The sequence below is a fragment of the Mytilus californianus genome, unplaced genomic scaffold (assembly GCF_021869535.1).
Source record: "Mytilus californianus isolate M0D057914Y unplaced genomic scaffold, xbMytCali1.0.p SCAF_8, whole genome shotgun sequence".
Classification (NCBI taxonomy): domain Eukaryota; kingdom Metazoa; phylum Mollusca; class Bivalvia; order Mytilida; family Mytilidae; genus Mytilus; species Mytilus californianus.
This window is the reverse complement of record NW_026262734.1, coordinates 15,428,044-15,455,234: the sequence shown is the minus strand read 5'-3', so window position 1 is coordinate 15,455,234 and position 27,191 is coordinate 15,428,044. Positions and strand designations below refer to the sequence as shown.

At 31.7% G+C, this 27,191-nt stretch overlaps 1 protein-coding gene across 1 annotated transcript in view; it reads left to right on the top strand.

Moving 5' to 3' along the window:
- LOC127711901 (DNA excision repair protein ERCC-6-like) overlaps positions 1-27,191 on the top strand; it is a 67,747-nt gene that overhangs the window by 2,548 nt on the left and 38,008 nt on the right. Inside the window, exons 4-20 of the mRNA XM_052218056.1 lie at positions 1,419-1,470; positions 1,873-2,066; positions 2,794-2,863; positions 3,435-3,637; positions 4,666-4,723; positions 5,155-5,372; positions 6,768-6,816; positions 8,234-8,448; positions 9,248-9,441; positions 11,148-11,273; positions 12,573-12,738; positions 13,795-13,920; positions 14,239-14,331; positions 17,215-17,378; positions 22,930-23,035; positions 23,833-23,948; positions 24,174-24,387. Coding sequence (XP_052074016.1) covers positions 1,419-1,470; positions 1,873-2,066; positions 2,794-2,863; positions 3,435-3,637; positions 4,666-4,723; positions 5,155-5,372; positions 6,768-6,816; positions 8,234-8,448; positions 9,248-9,441; positions 11,148-11,273; positions 12,573-12,738; positions 13,795-13,920; positions 14,239-14,331; positions 17,215-17,378; positions 22,930-23,035; positions 23,833-23,948; positions 24,174-24,387 — 2,364 coding nt within the window. The remainder of the gene's footprint in view (positions 1-1,418; positions 1,471-1,872; positions 2,067-2,793; positions 2,864-3,434; positions 3,638-4,665; positions 4,724-5,154; positions 5,373-6,767; positions 6,817-8,233; positions 8,449-9,247; positions 9,442-11,147; positions 11,274-12,572; positions 12,739-13,794; positions 13,921-14,238; positions 14,332-17,214; positions 17,379-22,929; positions 23,036-23,832; positions 23,949-24,173; positions 24,388-27,191) is intronic.

The following is a 27,191-nucleotide window of genomic DNA, read 5'->3' as shown; positions in this document are numbered from 1 at the left end:
TACTCACTATATTGTATGACAAAATTTTGACAAGACAAGACAAAGTTGTTTTACTTTATGATAGGATCATGATTTTAAGGGATACATGCAATACTACTGATTATCACATATTTTGTACTGATATGTACGTTTTTGCATGGCCAATAATAGCCGGAAGTCAAGGTTGGTTATCAGCCCTCGGGGCCAATATCGATATCAGCCCTTGAAATCCATATCGAGCCCCCGAGTTTAACTTCCGGTAACCTGTCAATCAAAAACTATTTGTAAACAAGTTGTCATCCAAAGCAGTTAGACGATCAAGAGAGATCAAATGACGATGTATGTAAATTCATACAAGAAATGAAAAATGAGAACACAATGAAAAGAAATTTAGAAATTTACGAATCTGCTGTAGTAGAAAAAATGTAAAAAATCAACAGTGGAAATCACAAAAGTTCCCGTAAAATTTGGACGTCATAAAGAATTTAGAAAATATATGACGTCACAATGAAAAAGCGATTGTTGTATGACATCGAAAGTTCAAGCGGAACATATTTCCAAATCATAGTAGCGATATGGTGTATTCTTCGTCAGCATTAATTGGAAATGTAACACTTTTTAAAGTCGTTTAATAATTACAATTCTGGGAATTAATATATTTATTGTTAATTATTTGTTAAACTTTTCACAAAACTTTGTTTACTCACTGGGATTCGAACTTTGTTAACTCACTGTGATACATTTTTTAAATTTTTTTCGTTAAATGTTTTTTTGAATTTTTGTTGAAAATATCAAACATAATTTGGTATATGCTATCTTTTTTCTCTTGCTTGAAAATATGTGATAAATAGATTATTACATGTCATTTTTCATATGGTCCGTGGTATCAGCCCACGACCCATATCAAGCCCTCGGGCTAAAGCCCTCTGGCTTGATATGGGAGTCTAGGGCTGATACCAGGGCCAATATGGAAAATGCCATGTAATAATCTATAAATATCATTAATCTTTTTTTTCTCAATATTGTCTGATACATTTGTACTAAATCGTTTGCTTTATGACATTACATGTCCCTGAAAATAGATTTTGAATACTGTAAATTTAGAAATTATTTGCGAGGTTTTTATTAATGCGACTGGGTGGATTTCGCAATAATAAGAACTCGCATTCTGACATCTGATACATTTATCTGTATGCCGAATTTCCTGAAATCGCAATAATTGATCTCGCATTTTTATACAGTCTTCAAAAATCACAAAAATAAATGCACGCAATAATATCTGAATTTACAGTAGCCTATTGTTTGATCATAAAGTCTTTACATACTGACTTTCAGTGAAGTTTATAGACTATTAATGATAAAGTTTCTTCCATACAATACAAGTGAGAACGATATTTTTTAATGAATCATTTTATCTTGAGATTTTTGTTTGTTTTTAGATGTTTTTAAAGACCAGTGGTAATCAAGGTACAGGGAATATTAAGAGTCAAGGTCAGTCTGGATATACTGTTCAGGTTATAAAGAGTTGTTGTTATAAATCTTATATGTAGAATGGAAATATAGATAAATATTCATTAGTTTCATGTTTGATCTTCAGAAGTATTAAACATAATGCATGTTCAGGAAGTTTCGCTGTGAAAGATTTCTATTAATGTCCAATCAAAGTCAGCTCATCTGAAAATAGGATTCGTACGACTTTTCAAGTTTATCTTTATGGAACAACAGTTGGAATTTGAAAGTAAGGTATGGATTGAATATACATGTATAAGTGATCAATGATTAACTTAAAAGTTTATTAATTTTGAGTTTTGAAAAGTTTAAGTAAAATTTTTGTAATAACCATGTATTGTGTAATTGATTTTAGTACATATTGATTACTAGTTTTAAACACAGGTACACCAAAGGCAGAAACTGCTCAGAAAGAGAGCATTTCAGATGGAAATAATGAAATATTCAGCCAGCTTATTCAAACAGCCAAGCAATACACTGAAGAAGGCAAAATAAAAGCGGCATTAGAACTTTATAGAGAAGCTTTAAAGATTAATCCCGATCATGACAAACTTGCTAAGAGAATAGCCAAGATAGAGGTTATTTATATTTTAAGTTTAATTTGATAATATTTTTTTTTATGTGAATTTAGGATTTTTTTTATGTGAATTTAGGATTTTGTTTTAAACTCAATCTATTGATTATTCAATGAAAATAATTTATTGGAGATTGGAATTTTCTAAAGGTTCTGAAATGAATAAACATGATTGATGAGAACTATATTAAAAATAATAATCTATAAACGTAAATAAAAAAATCAGGAAACAATGTTTTTCATTATAAAATAAAAAATAAAAACTTTATGGCTGACTTTAAAAAATTAAGAAAATAAAATTAACTGTGTTAAAATCTAAAGAAAACTTATTGCCAAACAGATGATGACCAGAGAATTTATTTCATTAAATTAATATGTTGAAGCCCTTTCAATTGACAAGCATTTTGATTTGACACAATCGGTTTATAAATGAAAAGCTATCAAAAATATACTAAAATAAATGTGGGAACTTTCCCAAATTTTTTTTTCACATTTTAAAGAATTAGAAACTCTTATGGAAGTGACAGTTTGCTTGTAAAGCCAGCTTATCTAGGGATGTTGCAGATAATTCCATGGTAATTTCGACTGTTTTTAAGATCATACTACTAAATAATAATTTAAGTCATCTGTTCACAAATAGCTAGCAGCATGTGTGTTAAAATGTTTGTCAAGATTTCTTGTGAAGCACTCTTATTGGTTAACTTTTAATGATTTTGTTTTTAATATTCCAGGTATATTTAAAACAAAATGAGGAGCAAACAAATCATAGAACTGATGATGATGTTGATGCAACAAAAGAAGGTAAGAATAATAGATTTAAGTGGTGTATTACATTGACATGCATTACAATTACATTTTCACACATCTTTTTGTTACATTGGCCACAATCATTCAGTCAAAAAAGCACCAAATCCTGGAAATATAAAAACTAGTCATATGAAACCTTAAATCTTACAGGTTTCCTTATTACTTTGTAATATTAAATGACTGGGATTTATGTCCTCATTATGAAAAATATTAAACATAATTCATTCAATATTCAAAATTTTAAAAATTGACTTATTTGTTATGAATAATCTATATACCTGTATTTACCTGTGTTACCTGTAAAATGGATATGCACAAATGTGATAAAATACTACGCACAATCTTAATTTTTTTATCACCAAATATGCACAAATATAATTTACGGCTGTTTAAGAATCTGACATAACAAAATTTAATTGAGTAATTAAATATTGTTATAAATCAAGTTCAGTTTTTATGGCTGCTGTGATAACTATTTTTAGCAATACTTTTTTAGAATTTAATATGCATTAAAAATGTGTACATAGATTGGTTTACCAAATAGATTATTTTTTTATATTTTTAGAAACAAAACCAGAGTCAATAGGAGGAACTCCATTTAAAGAAAACATTTCAGAAGATAATAAAGAAATATTCGACCAGCTTGTTCAGACTGCCAAGCTGTACACAGATGAGGGCAAAATAAAAGATGCTTTAGAACTGTATAGAGAAGCTTTGAAAATAAACCCAAACCATGACAAACTGGCTAAGAAAATAGCCAAGATTGAAGTAATTTAGTTAACAAACTGTTAAAATTCTTTTACTTTACTATCATTCTTTAACTTGTTATCAGGATGAAAATAGAGACAATGGGCTTCTGTTTAACTCATTTAGATAATTTTAAAAATGTGGAATTTCATGGGAACTTGAAGTTTGAGAACAGTTTTTTGAAAGAATTAAAACCACCTTTATGGATTTTGCATAGGGACATCAGAATGGACATCACTTTTATAAAATAACCATCTGTCATGGCCAGCAGTAAGTGAAAATGTCAGTAAGTGATTTTTATCCCACCTCAACAAAATTGAAAGAGCGAGACTTAGGCATGCTGTTTCCAGAGGTGTCGTTGGAGGCTGTGGAGTCAACAATGTATTAGTTTGTGATAAGGTCAATGATATTTGATATGCCTTTGTATTTGCATTGGCACATCTTACTGTATTTCCATTAAGATATTTTGGTCCAGCTGCCTCATCATGGTTCATTGACTTTGAAATTTTTGCATAGTTTATTGTTAGTTTGTGTTAAGGTCTGTTTAAATGGAACCTCTTATGATAAGTCAATGTTATTTGGTATGTAGTTATATAAACATTCAATTTGGCATTTCTCATTTTCACAGAGTTTTTTTTGCCTTGCCCATTCAGTCATGGTGCATTGACTTGGAATGTTTTGCAAAGTTTACATGTTCAAGTGTTTGTACTTTAATTTCAATTATTGCATTATATTATCAAAATCACATAAAGGTGAGACATAGAATTGAGAATGGAAATGGGGAATATTTATTTACTTCAGATTTCTTTTTGTAAAATGGAAACTTGAAAAACACCACCTGGATAAAGCTGGAAAGATGGAAAGAATGGATAAATACTTTATATGCATATATTCTTTATCACTTACATGTACCTTAAATATATTATACTCTTAAACTTCATCTGTGTTTTTAACTTTCATATCCAGATGACTTTCAGATTTATGTTTGTCAAAAGTGTTTCTCTTATTTTCTGTCTGAAGTACATTGACACATATGTTCTCTATTACAGATTTATTTAAAGGAAACAGAAGGAGAGACATTTTTAAGTGAACAAAAGGTTACTGAAGGTATTGTACACATTTACACTTTAATATAATATACTTCATGGAATATGAAATCAATATATAGGTTTTTATGATGTTGGTCCAAATTTTTAGTGTGACAGTAAGTCTATATTTTTTTTCCATTTTTCACCAGAAGTTTTATATGTGCAATTTATTCATGAAAGGACTGCTTTTTGCAATATCCTGATTAACAAAAACAATACCCCAAAACTGGACAATGACACAGCAGTCAAAAATAAACATTTTTCTGCTTTATAAAAACACATTTAGTCTTAGACATGTTAATAATAGCAAATTTAGATTTATATTCATTTTCAGATTTACGGGGGGCACAGGGGGCATGCATGTCGGGGCAATAAATTTTTTTAATGTAAATTTATTATTTTTTAAAATTACTAAATACACTGAATTACAAGTTGTTTATTTTGTTTCAGAACACAAGCCATCAAATAAAGAAAAATCCAATGTTCCTTCAGAGACACCAAAGAAAAAATCTGTTTCCCAGGAGGATCAAGAGAATTTCAATCAACTTGTTCAAACAGCAAAACTATACACTGACGAAGGCAACTTAAAAGGTGCTCTAGAATTATATCGAGAGGCAGTAAAAATCTATAGCAGTGAAAAGTTGACAAAGAAAATATCAAAGATTGAGGTACTGATTTAAAAGTGGTTGGAAGTGATATCACTGTATTATTTTGTAAATTAGTCTATTTGTGTATCTGTGTGTTGCAGATAAATAAAATACTAAAAGCCCAACACCATGAAACTTTAATGTGAGGTACCCAATTGCACCCATTTTGACAGTTTTTCTCCTTCATTTATTTAAGAAACAGACAAAAGTTTACATCCTGTGTATTTTGGTAGATGTATCCTCATTTTCTATTTTGTTTCACAAATTTAGTTTTGAATCCATACTGCATCATAGAAAAATTGGTTTGAACTGACCTTCATAAGATCCAAAATTGTCTAATTAGGAATACCTAAATTGAACCCATGCTTAACTACAAACCTGTAAAAATCGAAAAAGTGATGTTTTGTTTTATTTCTCCGCATATTTTGAACAATTTGACAATAGTCCATGCTTGTTATGCATTTTATAGAGATGGATGTCTCTGTCATATTTTGATTTCTTATTTTTAATAGTCTACTTTTTTCACATTCTTTTTTCTGTAATTTTTTTTTTCACTCGAGACTTCATCTTGATATATAGTGTGACCGTTTTGTGTATCTTTAGAATATTTAGCTGTGTATAATGATAAATAATAAAAATATGAAATGTTTATTCTCTAAGAAAACCAATAAAACATCTGAAACTTTTTATGGAAAATGGATACTGTTAAGTTACACTTACAGGCATACTGCCTAAATGAAATAAAGAAATGATATAATTTGTGGCTCCAGAGGTGAGTATCATTGGATATCTGGTTTTGAAATATTTACAGTTTGATACACTGATAAGGATTTGAGCAAGTATTTGCATATGATCACAATAAAACACCTATCATATTCGTATTATGGCTGATTTATTCATATCATTTAATAAATAATTATATATACTTTTTATTTCCTAGTTTTTTAGATTACTACATGTACATAGGATCTATCTAGAACAAGGAAAATACACATTTTGATTATTTTTTTATTTTATATACATGTATTGTAGAAGTGTGAATTCTTATTGTCACATGTATGTAATACATATATAAAATTTTTCTTTTGGTGAAGGGTCTAAAAATTACAAGTGTTTCTCAATAAATGTAAATGGAAAGCAGTTTTAAATAGAATAAAGAATGGAAATGCTGAATGTATCAAAGAGACAACAACCCGACCAAAGAACAGTAAAAAGCCCAAGGCCACCAGTAGGTCTTCAACGCATGGAGAAAATCCTGCACCCATAGACTGGCTTCAGCTGGCCCCTAAACAATAATGTATATTGATATGTAGAGTAAATGGGCTATTGGATGTAAAACAATAAATTTAATAATACTTTCTAAAAACACCAGTATACATATACATTTTAAAATCATTAACATACTTTAATTTCCAGGCATATATCAAAGAAAACTATGAAAATGAAGCAGAAGTAAATAACACAGGTAAGCCATTAAGTGATAAATAAAATGAATAAAAGATCACATGATCTTGTTAGAGATACATCACATGATCTTGTTAGAGATACATCACATGATCTTGTTTGAGATACATCCCATGATCTTGTTTGAAATACATCACATGATCTTGTTTGAGATACATCACATGATCTTTTTGATATACATCACATGATCTTGTTTGAAATACTGTTATGGATCAAACTTATTGACTGCTATTTCTACTTTGTATCGATCTGATAAGTTAAGCCCTTTTCAACTGATTTTTATAGTTTGTTCTTATGTTGTACTGTTACACCACTGTCCCAGGTTAGAGGGAGGGTTAGCACGCCTTCAAACTAGTTTAACCCCGCCACATTCTGTATGTGCCTGTCCTAAGTCAGGAGCCTGTAATTCAGTGGTTGTCGTTTGTTTTTTGTGTCATGTTTGTTTTTCATTCATTATTTTGTACATAAATCAGGCCGTTAGTTTTCACGTTTGAATTGTTTTACATTTGTCATTTCGGGGCCTTTTATAGCTGACTATGTGGTATGGGTTTTACTCATTGTCGAAGGCAGTACAGTGACCTATAGTTGTTAATTTTTGTGTCATTTGGTCTCTTGTGGAGAGTTGTCTCATTGGCAATCATACCACACATCTTCTTATTTTTATATATCTTTTATGAACATGCATGCACATTGTCATAAAAGGATTTATTATAGCCCCCACTTTTTATATTCCTACTCTAAAAGTGGGGCTATAATGCAATCACCTTGTTCATCCCTCTTTTTATCCTACACCTATTTCTGTCACACTTTTCATAGGAAATGCTATACAAATACTTTCATATTTGGTCACCATCTTGACAATGTTGAGTTATAAAGTGTGAACACTTTTGGGATCTGTCAGACACAAACTTTTTATTTGTCAATACTTTATATATTTCAATATGTTGAATGAACTTAAAAATTTAGGTTACACATTTCTCCAGTATTACTGAACAGAATGACTTATCAGCTTGCCAATGACGTGTAGTAATATGTGAGAGTATTTTGGATCTGTGGGACACCTACTTATTGTTTGTAGATATTTTGATTTAACATGACTTGAATGAAAACAAATATTTTTCTCACAATTTTTTTAAAAATTACCAAAGAAAATGACTGACTTCATATTAGGGTCAGTAGCTTGATAGTAATGAGTTGTAATGTGTAGGTGCTTTTATCAGACACCTACTTCCTGTTTCCAATACTTAGAATTACGAGTGGATGTACATGTATGCTTATCATGACAACATGTGCATTCTTGTCGCATTTAGAATTTTGGGGAAAATTATGATATATTGTTGATTTACATAAGATAGAAGGTTTACAAGATATAGTGGGAATTATTAATCCATTCTCAAGATAATAATGTCTGATTGTAGAACAAAGTTCAAATGGAGACATCAAACCAAGTGTCACAAAGACACCAGGAAAATCACAGAATAATCAGAATGAACAGGACAAATTTAACAAGCTTGTTCTGGAGGCCAAACAGCTCATTGGTGACGGAAAAGTCAAAGCTGCTCTGGATTTAAATAGACAAGCATTAACCATCTGCCACAGTGAAAAATTAGCAAAGAAAGTTGCTAAAATGGAAGTAAGATTGAATTAAGAAATTTTCGTAAGAGTTAAGTAAATATGTCATGCCTAAAAATTCACCATATTATAAGATTGATAATGCTGAAGTTTTCAGACAGGCTATGACAGGATTTTAAGAAAATAAACAACTGAAAACATGATTTGTTCGAATTATAACTTCTAATATAATTTTTCTCAGAACTACAATATAAAAATTAGACAATGCAGTATGATTGCCAATGAAACAACTATCCACCAGAGACCAAATGACATAGATGAATGCAACTATAGGTCACAGTACAACCTTCAACAAATAGTAAAACCCATACTGTATAGTAAGCTTTTAAATGCCCTGCCATTTACAAGACAACAAACGAAAAAACAAATGTGATACACAGTAACCAACAGCACCTACCAAATTACAGGTTCCTGACTATGGACAGGCATATACTAAATGTGGTAGGTTTTGTGAGCTCTGAATGCCTATATAAATACACATATGAGTAATAAGCATTGAACTTGTTAAAATTTTCTTAACCCATTTTAGAAATCATGATGATTACACAAGGGATTTTAAATTTCCTTGCAATAAACATGATAAACAAAGATCTTTTTCTGCAAGAAAAAGCTGTGAAGACAACACTTTTTACATCATATTTTTTTTCGTAAAATTGGAACTGTTTGGTGATTGAAAAAAGTAGAGAAAAGTAATTATATTGGTAAATACATGATTGTTAAATATTGCAATAAGTCAGTTAATAGTTTTTTTACACTGACCAAAAATTTGATAAGTTGAAACACATTTTTTTTTCTTTCAGCAATACCTGAAAGAACATGGAAATGAAGAAGAAGGCAATGACGAGGAGAATAATGGAATGGTGCATGTTGGGAATGGTTATTTCATGTACAAAGAGTTGTTTGAAAAGTTATATGATCATCAGAAAGAGGCTGTTTTATGGATGTGGGGTTTACACAAGAAGCGAAAGGGAGGAATTCTTGGTGATGATATGGGGTAAATTTGTTTTGAGATTATTCATATAGAAAATAGTTTCTAATAGAATGAGATTATTACTCTGGAGCAGGCAATTAGAGTTACTGGTAAAACAATATCTTGTTCCTTTTCTGAGGAGATATTTTTTTTATTATTTATAGCACCACTGGGTTATTCACTTTGTCTGTCAGTTCATTTATCCATTCTTCCAAAAAATGGAATGAATGATTTCTTCTTTGGTCAGGAGATTGACAGTGATATGGTCATCAATCTTTACTGCCCCTGTAGTTGTGTGTTAATCTCAAGTGTAGGAATTAGTGGGTCAAACCAAAGACTTCAAATTGGTATTTAACTTCTCATCAATCAAGCTAACAGTATTTAGAGGAAAACAAAGTTGGTCAGCTCAGAGCTTGGTTAAATTGTTCAAAAATATCTTCCTGTATACCATTTCCTTGTAATCTATCACTTTAAAAAAACTGACTCAGCATGTAGATCTAAAGATGCATGTTATATTTACCACTGGACATTTAAAATCAACCAATTTATTAATCTCATCAACTATTCATAAAAGATAGGGCTCACCTTCATTAATTTTATTTGTTATGTTTTAAGAATTTCATGTATTGCTTAGAATGAACTTATTTAAATGTTGACTCTATTCTTTGATTTTAGCTGAGATTATTTGTTGAATAGCTACTTATAATCATGACTATGTAAAGCAACAATTTTTCACTGTTTTGATAAACTAATGTAATGGGAAGCAATGCAGATTTTTTTCAAATAGATAACAGTAAAAGAGATGTGGTTAAACTACAAATTAACATATTAAGGCTTAATATTTGATGTGTTTTGCAGAAAAATAAGTTTTTGTCTGGATTTAGAAAAATGCCTTATGACAGTATTACCATGATTACCAGATAGATTTGAAAATTGTACAAATGTGAGGAGTATTTTCAGCAATGTTTGCAACACAGAGTCTTCATGCAGTATTTAATATTGTGAAAGATATTTTATTTGCCTATTCCAATGTTATAAAAATCATTGGTTCAATGAAAATTATTTCATTTGGAACTAACCAACAACCGAATATATACATAGGGTTAACCGTTACGACACACTATCCACTAATTGATATTCCACTGATAGACATACTTTCACAGTGTAAAGAATGATTGTTGGTTTATTTTTTAGACTTGGTAAGCCTTTACAGGTATTATCATTCCTGTCAGGATTGTGAGTTTATTTTTCAGACTTGGTAAGACTATAAGGTAATATCATTCCTGTCAGGATTGTTGGTTTAATTTTTCAGACTTGGTAAGCCTTTACAGGTAATATCATTCCTGTCAGGATTGTTGATTTATTTTTCAGACTTGGTAAGACTATACAGGTAATATCATTCCTGTCAGGATTGTTGGTTTATTTTTCAGACTTGGTAAGACAATACAGGTAATATCATTCCTGTCAGGTTTGTTGGTTTATTTTTCAGACTTGGTAAGACTATACAGGTAATAATATCATTCCTGTCAGGATTGTTGGTTTATTTTTCAGACTTGGTAAGACTATACAGGTAATATCATTCCTGTCAGGATTGTTGGTTTATTTTTCAGACTTGGTAAGACAATACAGGTAATAATATCATTCCTGTCAGGATTGTTGGTTTATTTTTCAGACTTGGTAAGACTATAAGGTAATATTATTCCTGTGAGGATTGTTGGTTTATTTTTCAGACTTGGTAAGACTATACAGGTAATATCATTCCTGTCAGGATTGTTTGATATGGACAAAGTCAAGTCGGTACTCATTGTTATGCCAGTCTCTCTTATTGTTAACTGGGAAAAAGAATTCCAAAAATGGTAATATTTTATTTATTGTATGCATACCCTTAAAGAACAGTTCACTATTTACACTTATAATCAAATTGTATGGAAAAACAAAACTATTTTCAATATTTTTAAACAAATAAAATTTTACTCACTTATATATATGTTATGCAGAACATGGGAACTATAAAAATAAGAAAATGTGTTATGGTTGCCATTGAGACAACTCTCCACCAGCAACCAAATGATGTAGAAGGTCAGCAACTATAGGTCACCATATGGTCTATTGTAATGAGCAAAACCTATACTGCATAGCAAGCTGTGTTCTTTTATGAATATGGAATCAAGTAGAATTTATTGCTTTGTTAGGGGCAATTTATTTAAGAATGTCTCACCCTTTACACATCATCCTTGCTACATATATGTTTTTCCTTCAACATTTAGAAAAAAAAATGTGCCTCATACATGCATGGTTAAACCAGGTACATAAATAACATGTCAAAATTTTGCCTGAATGATTGATTTAGTGATTTTCCCCCTTAAACTTGGAAAAAACATTCTGTGAACCTTTTTGTGTAGTATTTACAGAAATTTTAAACTATAAAGCACCTCACACAAATGAGAATTAGTGCTCATAAATTAGCTATTGACATGGTTGTTATATAGAAAGATTGACAAAGATAAAAAAAAATTGTAAATTTTGTTCTTGAAATTCAATTGAAGATGAAATCCTTTTCTGATGCAATGTCCTGTATTCGAACAACAATGACAAGTTATGATAAATTCTGCTTTAAAAATGTGTAATGATTTCAAAATCTAAATACAGAAAACAGATTTATTTGGCTTCTTTCTTGTGAACATGAAGGAATATTCAGCACTGTGGCTTTGATTTGTTATAAATGTTTTACAATAAGAAAACAACTGCAATATTTAAATCCCTATTATCATAAGCCACATCATTGTTGTTTCTTTACTTATGTCTATTTGTAATCATTATATGTAACATACCCTTTATGGGAGACAATTGGTTTGATAAAGTATTCATATTGGTATTCGTACTTCAAAGCCCTTTTAACTGCCAATATATGATGACTTTTGTAATCTATGAAAAGCCCTAATATTATGAATAAATGGCAGATAGTTGATAGAAAGTTATTGAAGCCTTTTGTTCCATCAATATGTATATTCATTTTCTACACTTTGGACGACTTAAGAGGTGGACATATTGTTGAAGATATTATGTTGACTTCTAGATGTCTATTGATTTTTCTGTTGTTGGGTTTCTGGCTATGACATTTATATCTCCTTTTATTCTTGTAATAACTGTTTTAGGGCACCAGGTATAAGAGTAGAAGCTTACCATGGTAGTAGTAAGAAGGAAAAGGAAAGAGCTCTTGGTAAAGTACAAAGACGGGGAGGAGTTCTCCTGACATCTTATGGACTGGTAGTCACTAGCTCAGAAGTTATTGGAAAACAAGATGGAAGAGAGTTTGTATGGGTAAATATTGATCTTTTGTTGATATTCTAAGACATTTTGTCTTGTCATCTGAAGGTGATTTAATCAAAATTCAGATAGCTTTGAACTCTTGTTTAGGTACACTTATGACCACCATTGTTTACAACTTATAACTAGAATTTTGGATTGTCAGTTATCAGGATATTTAGATATTTTTTTTATTACTAATTTGAAAAATATAAAGCATAAGAAAAACAAATTAGTCAGCTACATCTGTGAAATATGAGTTGATTGTAGTTGAAGAATAGGATAAAAAACTAATGTAATGAAACCTCATGGTAGTATCAAAATGTCATAGTTAAAAATCACTTATAACAACAGAAAACAAACTTATTACCGACTAACCTGTATGTTAACCTCTATAATAAAATTGAGAATGGAAACGGGGAATGTGTCAAAGAGACAACAACCCAACCAAAGAGCAGAAAACATCCGAAGGCCACCAATGGGTCTTCAACACAGAGAGAATACCCGCACCCGGTAGGCAGGCTTCAATCGCCCCTAAATAAAAATGTGTACTAGTTCAGAGAAAATGGACGTCACACTAAACTCCGAAACAAATAGATGAACCAACATTAAAAAACTTACAAGACTAACAAAGGCCATAGGTTCCTGACTTGGGACAGGCGCAAACATGCAGCTGGGTTAAACATGTTTTGTGAGATCTCAACCCTTCCCCTATACCTCTAGCCAATGTAGAATAAACAAAAAATTTTTTTTTTTGCTGTTGGTGAAATTAGGTTACTGTTTCCTTTTATTTATTGTCCTGATAATGCATGAAATATTTGCAAGTGGACTTTAAGCAAGGAACAATCAATTAGATGTGTTATTTATTATCAAACAAATGAAGAAATTTCAGGATTTTTAGCTGATTTTATATAATGTAGCCTGTTCATATTTATAATTTTAATACAGGTAAGTAGAAACATGTGTCATCATCAACCAGTGGTTGTTTTAAGCAGCCAGTCCAGTTTTGATGTTAAAAAAATATTTCTGATTGGCAGTAGAAATTTGAACATCTGAGGGTTTTTTTTTCAGGACTATGTGGCCCTTGATGAAGGACACAAAATAAAGAATCCAACAAAAACTACAAAAGGTGTCCATGCAATTCCTGCCAAGAATAGAATTATACTAACAGGGACACCGATACAAAATAATTTGAAGGTGAGTTTACCTTTTAAGTAGTGGTTCATTTGATTTCAGTTCCTCATTAGTCAAAATTCAATTATGATGTAAAATGTTCATGTTTTCCTCTGAATTTCTCATTGTGAAGTAACGAAAATAGGCGAACATGCCTGATGATGTCACATATAAAGGGCACATCTTTAAGTCAATAATTAAAAAAGAAAGGGAGAAATCTATTTTTGTAGAATTTTTTTTTAAAGTTATATCTTTCCAGTATAAAATCAAATCAAATAGAAAATGAATTAAATGTAACCTAAACATGTTCGTCAATGTGATAAAAAGGAAGTTTATTTTCAGGAACTATGGGCATTGTTTGACTTTGTACACCAAGGCTCATTGTTAGGAACAGCCAGAACGTTTAAAATGGAGTATGAAAACCCCATTACCAGGGTAAGATTAACATTTGATCAATTTAAACAGAAATACAACTTATTGTTAAGAACTTCAGGTAAGAAACCATGTGATAAGGGCAAGAGTAACATTTACAAAAAACATTGCACACTGGTATAACCAGCCAGAGTAAATTGAATGGAGTCATATAAAAATAAGGAGATGTGGTATGATTGCCAATGAGACAACTATCCACCAAAGTTAAAATGAAGTGGACATAATCTGTTTGAATTTTATCCCCTCTTCAACTTTGTAACAGGGAAAGATCAGCTAAGAAATTATTGGTTGGCAGATTTTATTCTATGATACTTGCTGTAATGCTAGGATATATACTGAAATAAATAAATATGTATAAAGTTGTTGTGTTTTACAGAATTTTGTATTGCATTGATCATAAATTTTAGAATTTGCTACATATCTAGTGTTAGAATATGGGATGGGATTATTAGGATTTATTAAGTAGCTACCCTAAAATTATATTCTGTTTGTTGACTTTTCAGTAATACTGAATAGTTTAAATCTCAGTCCACTGATGCTTCAAATGAGGACAGAAATTAATTTTCAATCATCAACACAAATTTTGCATACATTGATATAAAATAAAATCACAAGTTTTAAGGCTATAGTAAAAACTTTACAATAGTTTGCTGATTTTTATAAGATAAAACTTAGTGCAGTATTTCCTAAAGTGATCAAGTGAGCTGATTTGCACTATCAGAACTTTATCAAAGGGAGCTGACCCAAATGAAAACTGGATGCTAAAAAGCACAATGCTAAAGCAATATTTTTCTACAGTAAAGTTTACTCTAAAAAAAATGACATTTAATGACATTGACCAAGTTTATAATTTGTTAAGATGTAGATTTGTACCAAGGCTTCCAAAACGGTCATATATTCCGGACATTTGTATAATGTCCGGTAAAAGTCCGGCTGGGCAAAGCATGAAACGGTCATCTACTTTTTAGTTTACAAGGCTTTCTTAAGAGACGGTCATATTAACATAATTCACGATCTTTTTGACCCAACCTTTTGCCTTTAACAGCCACACATTTCCGGTCATAAAAGTGACATGATCATTAAGTACTATCAAAACAACCCCTACTTTAATACCTTCTCATTTTAATCAAGGCTAATTAGTTGTCGAACAGCTGAAATTTACCTGTTCAGGTGACAGGAAAACTATTTTGAACCGGACATTGATCGGTCTATTCAAAGTTATCTTCTTACATTTCAGCGGTTTGCATCTAATTAATTTAGTCAAAAAGATTAAAATTATCAGAAATACGTTTACAAATATGATTTGATGAAAAAATTAAAAAGGTGAAAATGAAAAATCGTCATAACCACGTTGTTTGAACCAGAGACATGTCTCTGTTTGAACTAGTACACGTGTGCGCAGGTGTGAAATTTAATTATGCATCCTAATTTCTTAAAAAAAATGCTTAAATTGTCATTGATACCTTTATCTCACTTTTATTTCGAATATTTTCTTGAAGAAATAACGTAGAAAGAGCTACGTACACTCATTCATGCTTTGCAAACGTACACGGAATTTACGTATCCGTCTCTGATCCATGTTTTACCATTGTCAAGATAACATCCGGTAAAAGATTTTAACGAATGTAAAGTTTTTATACGCCCGTTTACGGGACGTATTATGGTATACCTCTGTCCGTCCGTCCGTCTGTCCGTCGTCAACATGTCGGACATTAACTCAAAAATGCTTTAACCAATTTGCATAAAACTTTGGTGAATTGCTTATATCTATTGACGTGAGCTCCCTTTCTTTTTTTATAAAATTTAGATATTTACGTTTCCGAGTTATGGGGTTTTATTCATTAAAAAAAGGGGGATTTTCCAGTTTTCGGACAATAAGTCAGGAATGCTTTCACCAACTTGCAAGAAATTGTGGTGAATTGTTTATATCTATTGACATGAGCTCCCTTTTGATTTTTATAAATTTTAGATTTTACGTTTCCGAGTTACAGGGTTTTATTCATAAAAAAGGGGGGATTTTCCAGTTTTCGGACAAAAACTCAAAAATACTTTCAGCAATTCTTATGAAACTTTGGTGAATTGTTTGTATGTATTGATGTAAGCTCCCCTTAGAATTTTATAAATTTTACACTTTACATTTCTGAGTTATGGGGTTTTATTCATTAAAAAAAGGGGTGATTTTCCAGTTTTCGGACTCAAAAATGCTGTCAGCAATTCTCATGAAACTTTGGTGAATTGTTTATATCTATTGATGTAAGCTCCCTTTTTATTTTCATAAATTTCTAATATGACATTGAGAATTAATTGAACTTTAATTGTTTATAGTCTGGCAACAGATTTACTAAGTATTGCACAACAGCAAGAAATCTTTAATTGAATATAAATTCAATTCATATAACCAATTTCAAGTTCTTAGACTACATTTATTCAGAAACCTATAATATGTCAAATATTTAATTACAATCCAAATTCAGACCTGAATCAAGCTTGAATATTGTGTCCATTTTTGCCCCAACTGTTCAGGGTTGGACCTCAGTGGGCGTATCTAGCTGCGCTCAGCGAAGCAGTTTATTGACAACGTTATTTTGCACAAATAAAGAGTCTAAGGCAGATATAAGTACGCTGATGTTGCACACTTCGAATGATGCACTGCCAATTTAACAGTTAACGTCAGAACTTTGAATTTGAATCAAAGAAAGTTTAATATCGTTTTTTTTTTTAATGGCAATCATTGGGATGGCCAACTCAGCAACTGAATACGATAATTGCCTTTTGTTTATTTAGTCTTAAGGGATTAAAATCGGGATAATATATAAAATGTCCGGCTGGCTAAAAATAATTTTGGAAGCCCTGATTTGTACTTACAATTTTGTTGTCTATGATTAGGCCAGAGAAAGGGATGCTACAGTTGGAGAGAGAAAATTGGGACAGGAAATGGCAACTAGTTTAAAGAAGATTATTGCTCCTTATTTTTTACGGAGAACTAAGGCTGAAGTGACAGAGACCAAAGATGGCGTAAAAGTAGATAACTCTGACGAAGGCGTTGGAAAGTAAGTATTATTCATAATATCTATAGAGGACAATAGGTTGAGGTTAATAGATGTTACAGAGACCAAAGATGGTGTAAAAGTAGATAACTCGGAAGAAGACATTGGAAAGTAAGTATGATTCATAGTATCTACAGAGGACAATAGGATGAGGGGTGACAGAGACCAAAGATGGTGTAAAAGAAGAGAGTTCTGAAGAAGGCGTTGGAAAGTAAGTATGATTCATAGTATCTACAGAGGACAATAGGATGAGGGGTGACAGAGACCAAAGATGGTGTAAAAGTAGAGAGTTCTGAAGAAGGCGTTGGAAAGTAAGTATGATTCATAGTATCTACAGAGGACAATAGGATGAGGGGTGACAGAGACCAAAGATTTGTGTAAAAGTAAGGATTTCCGAAGAAGTTGTTGGAAAGTAAGTATGATCATAATATCTACAGAGGACAATTGGATGATCTGTGACAGAGACCAAAGATGGTGTTAAAGTAGAGAGTTCTGAAGAAGGTGTTGGAAAGTAAGTATGATTCATAGTATCTACAGAGGACAGTAGGCTGAGGTTAATAGATGTGACAGAGACCAAAGATGGTGTAAAAGTAGAGAGTTCCGAAGAAGGTGTTTGAAAGTAAGTATAATTCATAGTATCTATGGAGGACAATAGGATGAGGTCAGATGTTACTGAGACCAAAGATGGTGTAAAAGTAGAGAATTCTGAAGAAGGTGTTGGAAATAAAGTGTTGTTCATAATATCTATGGAGGACAATAGGATGAGATCAGATGTTACTGAGACCAAAGACGGTGTAAAAAGTTGAGAATTCTGAAGAAAGCGTTGAAAAGTAAGTGTTATTTATAATATCTATGGAGGACATTAGGATGAGGTCAGATGTTAATGAGACCAAAGATGGTGTAAAAATTAGAGAGTTCTGAAAAAGGTGTTGGAAAGTAAGTGTTGTTCATAATATCTATGGAGGACAATAGGATGAGGTCAGATGTTACTGAGACCAAAGACGGTGTAAAAAGTTGAGAATTCTGAAGAAAGCGTTGGAAAGTAAGTGTTATTCATAATATCTATGGAGGACATTAGGATGAGGTCAGATGTTACTGAGACTAAAGATGGTGTATAAGAAGAGAATTCTGAAGAAAGTGCAGGAAAGTAAGTGTAGTTCATAATATCTATGGAGGACAATAGGATGAGGTCAGATGTTACTGAGACCAAAGATGGTGTAAAAATTAGAGAGTTCTGAAGAAGGTGTTGGAAAGTAAGTGTTGTTCATAATATCTATGGAGGACAATAGGATGAGGTCAGATGTTAATGAAGGATGTCATTTAAATGGTTTACATTATAGTTTTATCATTATGCTCAGTATAAAAGTCTGGTATTAACATTTTGGTCTTGATGAAAAAGATTTATATCAATCACATAAGGGACCATCTCTGTTTGACTTAAACATTGTCTATACCCCAAAAGAAAAAAAAAACAGCTGTGTCATTTTCTTAGGTACAAATTTTATGAACTAAGATTGATTTAAAACTGTTTTTTTTAATGTTCTTCTGAAAATCATTGTATTAATGGGTATATTGCTGCAATGTCATCTTTTACTTGAAAATAGCTTTTAATCCAAAAAAAACCCAGTTTGTTATATAATTTCTTTATGCAAGTTTTTAATGCTATTAACTGTTGAATTATCTCTGTATGCTGGATTTATATTATATTTAGGTACAAGAACAGGTAATGCATCATTTCTTGTTTTGCTTTGGAATTTATTCAATGTTTTATTATAGCTTTTTTCTATTTTTTTATGCTTGTGTATATAGAATCCTATGTATAATATGAATAACTATAACCAACTCTAAAAGGAGACTATATTGCAATTATCAAGATCTTGTACGTCCATTCACATCTGTTGATCCAACAAATATTTTCATCACAATTTTCTTAGGAATCACTGAACAGATTGACTCCCTGTTAGGTGATCAACTTGACAGTAAACAGTTGTAATGTGTGAGGACTTTTTGGATCTGTCAGACATCTGCTTTCTGTTTGCTTATACATGTACTATGATTTTTTCAACTTGTTGAATGAAAACAAATATTTTCATTACACTTTTCTCAAAAACTACTGAAAAGAATGACCAGCTTGACAAGAGTTGCAACTTTGAGAGCTCTTTTGGCTCTGTGGGAAACCTACTTTCTGTTTGCTGGTTCTTTGAATTTTTAACATGTTGAAAACACAGTTTTCTTTAACTCTTACTGTACAGGGCCGTTATATTTTGATCTTTACCCAAAATATTTAAAAAATTTTGACTCCTATTACTCTCCATACTTTTAGAGGTCAACTGTATGATATGTATTTCCAAATTTATTCATGTTCCCTCAACTTAAGACTATTTATTGTCATGTTTCTCAGGTTTAAGGTGCAGTTTGAGCCCAAACACAAACTTTGAAAATAGAAAATCAGACAAAACTGTTTCTTTTCTTCTGTGTTTGTGAAGGCAGTATAGAGTCCTAAAACTTTCCAAAATAGTGTAAATCTGAGGGCTTATAACTTTTGATTGTGCTTATTATTGAAATACACTTAGCGAATGACTACTTCCAGTTGCAGGTCCAGGTGAAGTAAAAATCTGGAAAAATCAAATAATTCCTGATTTTGGATGTAAATGACCTTCTTTAGACTACCATACTTATCCAGGTTCACTCCAAAATCAGCACTTTTGTGGTCAATGTGTCCACTATGGTCTACTCTTCATGCAGAGTGAGATGCAGCTATCAGCATCCCTTGGTCTTCAAGGTCAAGAATAGGACAAAAAATTATCAAACTTGACATGTTTTGCACCTGAAGACCCACTTTGGGGCCTTTCCCCCCCCCCCCCCCCCCCTAACTTTTACCTATTATAGTTATCTCTCAAACAGGGCAAAGTTAATAGTAACTTAGTTAGTAAGTAAGTTAATACACGTTTTTGTCGAGCCTGCGACTTTTGTCGCAAAAGTGAGACATAGCGATCCTACATTCCGTCGGCGGCGTCCACAAATATTCACTCTGTGGTTAAAGTTTTTGAAATTTTAATTACTTTCTTAAACTATCCTGCATTTCAACCAAACTTGGACAGAAGCTTGTTTATGATCATAAGATAGTATCCAGAAGTAAATTTTGTAAAAAAAAATCCTGTTTATCCCTATTTTACTCATAAATGGACTTAGTTTTTGTGCCAGTTAACATTACATTCACTCTGTGGTTAAAGTTTTTCAAATTTTAATAACTTTCTTAAGCTGTCCTAAATTTGTACCAAACTTGGACAGAAGCTTGTTTATAATCATAAGATAGAATCCAGAAGAAAATTTTGAAAAAAAAAAAATCCTGTTTATCCGTATTTTACTCATATATGGAGTTAGTTTTTCTGCCAGTTAACATAACATTCACTCTGTGGTTAGTTTTTCAAATTTTAATAACTTTCTTAAACTATCCTGGATTTGTACCACACTTGGACAGAAGCTTGTTTATGATCATTAGATAGTATTCAAAAGTAAATTTTGTTAAAAAAAAAATCCTGTTTATCCGTATATTACTTATAAATGGACTTAGTTTTATTCCAGTTAACATTACGTACAGTCTGCAGTTACAAGTTTTTAAAACATTTATTAGATTCATAAACCTTCTTGGATTTTTACCAAACTTGAACAGAACTTCTTACAATCAAAAGATAATATCTAGAGGAAAATTTTTAATAATTTTTTCCCCATTTTTGTTGAGCTGGAGACTAACAGCAAAAGAAGGCGAGACACTGGGTTCCGGGGAACCCTTACGAAATTTTCATTATAAGAGGGTACCGCAGTAAGTAACAATATTAACTAACCTACTTTGAGACTCTCAAACAATAACAAATCTAAAATTTATAAATATAGTTTGGAACTGTTAGGGAGCTTTGTAACAATAAAAAATAGAAATAAACATGCATGTTAGGGCATTTTATGGCTTGCTTTGCGCTTTGGGTTACACTCATTGTTGGAGGCCATACGGTGACCTATAGTTTGCTAACATCTAAGTTATTGGCTATCATACCACATATTCTTATTTTAATATTGTACAAATCTACACTATTATAGGTGGTAATGTAATGTGTGTTAATTTACAACTTTTAGTTTATAGTGATACCAAAAGATATAAATCATAGATCTCTTGTATTGTATACATCAATGAGATAGCAACCCTAATAAGACTAAAAGCCAGAAAGACATTTTAAAAATTTGCTTGAGATATTTTGATGCAAAAATACATAAAATCACAGACAACATGGTAATTTCTTTTTCATGTTCTCATGAACTTGATTCATAGAGTATACATTGCATTGTTATATAGTTTGAAAATGCAAGAAACATGTTTTATTCATCAATAAAAAGATAATTGAATTGTTTGTATTCTGGTCAATAGACCATCTTGATACCAGAAAAATATTTCAGCTTTGATTAGATTTTATACAAATGAAAGTGGTGTTAAGATAAAGACTGTTATATTTTATTACTTGAATAATTGTTTTTTGATTCAGAATATTCCATGATGGATTAAATTTAGAAAGTTAAACACCATCACCTACCACAAAATAAAAAAAAATAGTGCTAACGATTTGTTATTTGCCAAGATTGAAACAATACATCTGATATCAATGACTTTTCCACAATATTACAAAACCTGACATCTTTAAGTTGTACTTCATTTGCTTTATTCCTCAGTTCATTCTACAATGTTAATGTTTTTATTTGTATTTATATATTTGACAAAAAGGAATGATTTGAGGTGATGAGTATTCCCACTTTCACCTCCTGGAAAAGATTAAAGGATACATTTTATCTGCATTGTTTTTACATGATGTCATCATTATCTAGTCTGATATGCTCTATTTTTGTCGAGCCTGCAACTTTTGTCGCAAAAGCGAGACATAGCGATCCTACATTCCGTCGTCGGTGGCATCGGTGTCCACAAATATTCACTCTGTGGTTAAAGTTTTTGAAATTTTAATAACTTTCTTAAACTATCCTGGATTTCTACAAAACTTGGACAGAAGCTTGTTTATGATCATAAGATAGTATCCAGAAATAAATTTTGTAAAAAAAATCCTGTTTATCCGTATTTTACTTATAAATGGACTTAGTTTTTGTGCCAGTTAACAGTACATTCACTCTGTGGTAAAGTTTTTAAAATTTAAATAACTTTCTTAAACTATCCTGGATTTGTACCAAACTTGAACAGAAGCTTGTTTATGATCAAAAGCTAGTATCTAGAAGGAAATTTTGTAAAAATTTATTTCCTGTTTTTCCATATATTACTTATAAATGGACTTAGTTTTTCTTCCAGTTAACATTACATACAGTATGCAGTTAAAGTTTTTAAAACATTTATTAGATTCATAACATCCTGGATTTTTACCAAACTTGGACAGAAGCTTCTTACAATCAATAGATTACATAGACAACACCAAAAGTAGGCAAGACACTGGGTTCTGCAGAACTCTTAAGAATTTTTACAGAATTCCATCTTTATCCAGTCTGATATGCTCTATTTTTACAGAATGCCATCTTTAACAAGAAAGAATGATTTGATATTATGGGTATTCCTTACTCAGACACAACAGAAAATTTACCATGATTTCTTGTCTTTGGACACTGTAAAAGAGGTAAAACTATGAAGCCTATGAATCAAACGAATACTGTGGATTCATTTATTTTCGTGGGTACCAATTTTAGTGGATTGAGGAAAACTTGCATGTTCGTTGATATCTAATTTCGTGGTTTTGACGAAGTCTGCATACAAGCCTATGGAAAAGTTGTTATTTGTTGAACATTTAATTTCGTGGTTCACCTTTACCCACAAAATCCACAAAAATTGGTAACGTACGAATAATAATGAATCCACAGCATTTGAATGTCATAAATATAAAAATAAGGAGATGAGGTATGATTGTCAATGAGACAACTATCCACCATAGTTCAAATAAAGTGGATGTAAGCAATTATAGGCAACCATACAGCTTTCAACAATGAGAAAAACCCATACTGTAAAGTCAGCTATAAAAGGCCCCAACATGAAAAATATGAAACAATCCAATTGAGAAAACTAACGACCTAATTTATAACAAAATAATTAATGAAAAACAAATATGACAGACATAAACCAACAACAACCACTGAACTACAGGCTACTGACTTGGACTCAAATCATAAAGTTACCTGTGATTGTTCAGACTTTTTTTTATACATGTGTATTTCAAAAAGGACAGATATAAAAACAGTAATGTCTCCACTAATATGTCATACTTTTAAAAATACTTCTTTTATAAAGTTCCTTTTCTCTTTCAAATGCTATGTAAGTTTTAATCAGAATGATTCCTTGGCTGATCATGATAAAAATTGCTCAAGTAGATCTATCAATTCATGTTCTGTGAGAATGTTACAATGATTTATATTTTTTCAGTTACTGATGACAAAGAAATCACCATTGGTAGCATTAACTGTTCTGAAGAAAATAACAGACCACCCCAGATTACTATCTACAAGGGCTGTAGCTCAGCTAGGTCTAGAGGATCATGGGTAAGATTTTTGCATTTTTTGCAAGTAGATAAATAACGTGAATATAAATCATTGCAATTATGTAAAACTTGGAAATTTTCTTATTACATGTCAAGTATATATGAAAATAGTAAAGTTTAATGGAAGCGAAGTGGGCTAGAAAGGGCAAAAAGCGAAATAAAGTATCCCTGAAAATTAGTTGATTTACAGTAATAGTAATCACTGTATAAATTCTTTTCTTTACAGTCTTGATGAGGACCAGTTAGAATCTGAGGAGGCGTACCTTAGTGCTGTCAATCAAATTAAAAATGTTGATGATCAGATACTCATTAACGAGTCAGGGAAACTCATAGTTCTGGTGGAGTTACTTGACAAATTAAAAGAAGAAGGACATAGGACATTAGTGTTCTCCCAGTCCAGGAAACTTTTAGATATCATTTATAAAGTCATTTCCAATAGAGTATGTATAATGAGAAAGAACTTTTACAGCCAATTTCAATGAGTGTGTAGCTAAAGGTTATATCTTTGGTTAGCTTGCAAAGCTGAACCGTGAAGTCATTGTTAGGTAAGGTATACTACCCTCCTTTTGAAGTAGCCTAGTCCTACAGACAGATAGGTTGGTTTTCTGTTGGACTAGTCTACTCTTAAAAGAGGGTAGTTTACCTAACCTAACAATGACTTCAAGGTTCAGCTAGCAAGCAAGCTAACCAAAGATATTACCTTTGCCTACACACTGAAATCGGCTGTAATATTTTGTAGATTAAGATGTTTTTCAAATTATGCCATTAGAATTAATCTTTATAGATTTTGCTGCATAAAGACATCTCTATGTATTCTGAATTAAATTTTTATGCTCCACCTAGGATAATAGTAGGGGCATTATGTATCTGGTCTGTTTGCTGTTCGTTCGTCCGTCCATTTGTCCGTCCGTCTGTCTGTTCCGCTTCAGGTTAAAGTTTTTGGTCAAGGTATTTTTTGATGAAGTTGAAGTCCAATCAACTTGAAATTTAGTACATAGGATATGATCTTTCTAATTTTAATGCCAAATTAGAATTTGAACCCCAATTTCACAGTCCACTGAACATAGAAAATGATATTGGGAGTGGGGCATGCATGTACTAGGGACACATTTGATGTGCAAAATCTGGGTTACAAGAACTATGATTGATTGATTAATTGATTGATTGTTGATTGCTTGAGGTCCAGTGAAAATTAAATAATGAATATTCAGGATGATAGGTTCTGCAAGATGGGACAGGCCACCTATTGACCTCTCAGAGAGTTGTTGGCAAATATTACATGCATATTCAGGATGCCCTCCAAGGATTCCCAAGGGTATACAAATTGGTTCCAGTTCCTTTAGTTTTTAAGAGGTATGACTCCCCCATAAATGATGTTTATTTGGCTATTTGGGATGTATAAGTACTCTGGTAAGTAAGTTTGAATGGGTATGTTAAATCAGATGCCTTGTGTAAGGAAAGTGTGACACCCTTCACATTAAAGAACCATTGCAACAACATTTTGAGGAGTTTGTAAGATAAGTTTCTGCCCCATCCAACATACCCTCATTTTGCATGAAATGTTTGCAGCTGGATATTAACCAAACAACAATCAATCATATTCAGGATAAGAACATGTTAATGTGATATGAAATGATAAATACAGTAAAACCTGTATAAACCAGTCGGCTATGGGACTATGAAAAAGGGCCAGTTTGGACAGTGGGTCAGTTTATTCAGGTTTCTGTTTTGACCGGAAGTTAATGACTTGTGACGTCAGATATTTTGCACGTAAAAGTTCTTTCTGATTGTAAATTGTAAACTGATAAATACAAACTGTAATACATGAATATACGCACGATCGTTGTTTTGAGTCTTCGTATTCATTGGCTTTAGAAATTTAAGAAATTGGTTGTTCCCCCAATTCAAAAAATTAATGTTTCGACCTTTTTTACATATCCTCGTATGTCAAATCGACCTCGGTAGCATCAGTCTCCGACTTGTCAGTTTAACTTTCACTTTGAGTGTTTTTTTTATTTGCATTAGAATCCTCGTGTTGTTTGAATTGTTACACGAGAGTTTCGTTTTACTTCAAATTCTTCCATCGTTCATTTCCTATGTTGGTATAGTCGATTAAAAAGCCAGAATTTTATCAAATGAAATTTCATCAAGATCAAAACATTGTCGTACAGTGTAAGATTCCCATGGATTGTCGTCACCTGGGTCTTCTTCATTATGAGGGTCATTGATTTCGGGATTCACAACAAGGAACCCAGCATTTCGAAAACACGATGTAAATTTCTTACTTCGTGATTTAAAAAAAATATCAAAGTTACAACATAAGTTCTATCCGAGATATATTTGGCGTTTCTTTTAGTTTATTTTAATTAAAACTTTTATAGTGTTTCAACAATACAGCTCACTACTGTAAGTTCACGGTTTAACACCTTGCTCATTGATTATCATAAAAACAACATCTTGTATAAACGATTATGTTTTGATTGCATATCGATCAATACAGTTATCATTTTAAATTAATTAAACAAACTGGTTTTGAAGGTAATAATTGATGTAATTAAGAGTATTGGGACTGCATAATTAGACCGGAATTAGGAATACACAGGGTCCAGTTTACAAAGGGTGTTTTTACAAAGACTTTGAAGGGAAAAAAATGGGACTTCAATTTTCGGCCGGAATGGACAGGAAACCGGTTTATTCAGGGTCCGGTTTACTCAGGGTTGACTGTATATAAACCCTTCTATGACATGGACTGCCACACTGGCCCAGATTGTTAACATGTTAGTTCATAATGTAACAGTCACAAGAAGACAGAATAACTACCTTAACATATCATTCTGAGTCTGAGCCACCCTGTCTTTAGAGAAGCAGCAAATACCAATATCAAAATCTTTGAAATGACTTCAACAGCAATCCCACACTCTTTCTCATTGTTTGCAGCATCAACATTTATGTCAAGTCAGTCGGTGGTTAAAGTTTTTTTAAACATCAATAACTTAATCTAACCTTTATGGAATTGTATAAAACTGTGAAAGAAACTTTTGTTAGGCTACTTCCTGTTTCTTGGTAGTTTGCAGTTTTACAACAATCATTGTACACAGAACATTTTTGTCAAAATTATCTTGGCTTCTATGGAAAGAAATATTGTTATATTTATTTTGGAAATTGATTATGTTTTTTTTTTATTGAGTTGTAGCATGTATGCAATATTTACATCTGCCATGCAGCCACTTTCTGTTTCTCGGAA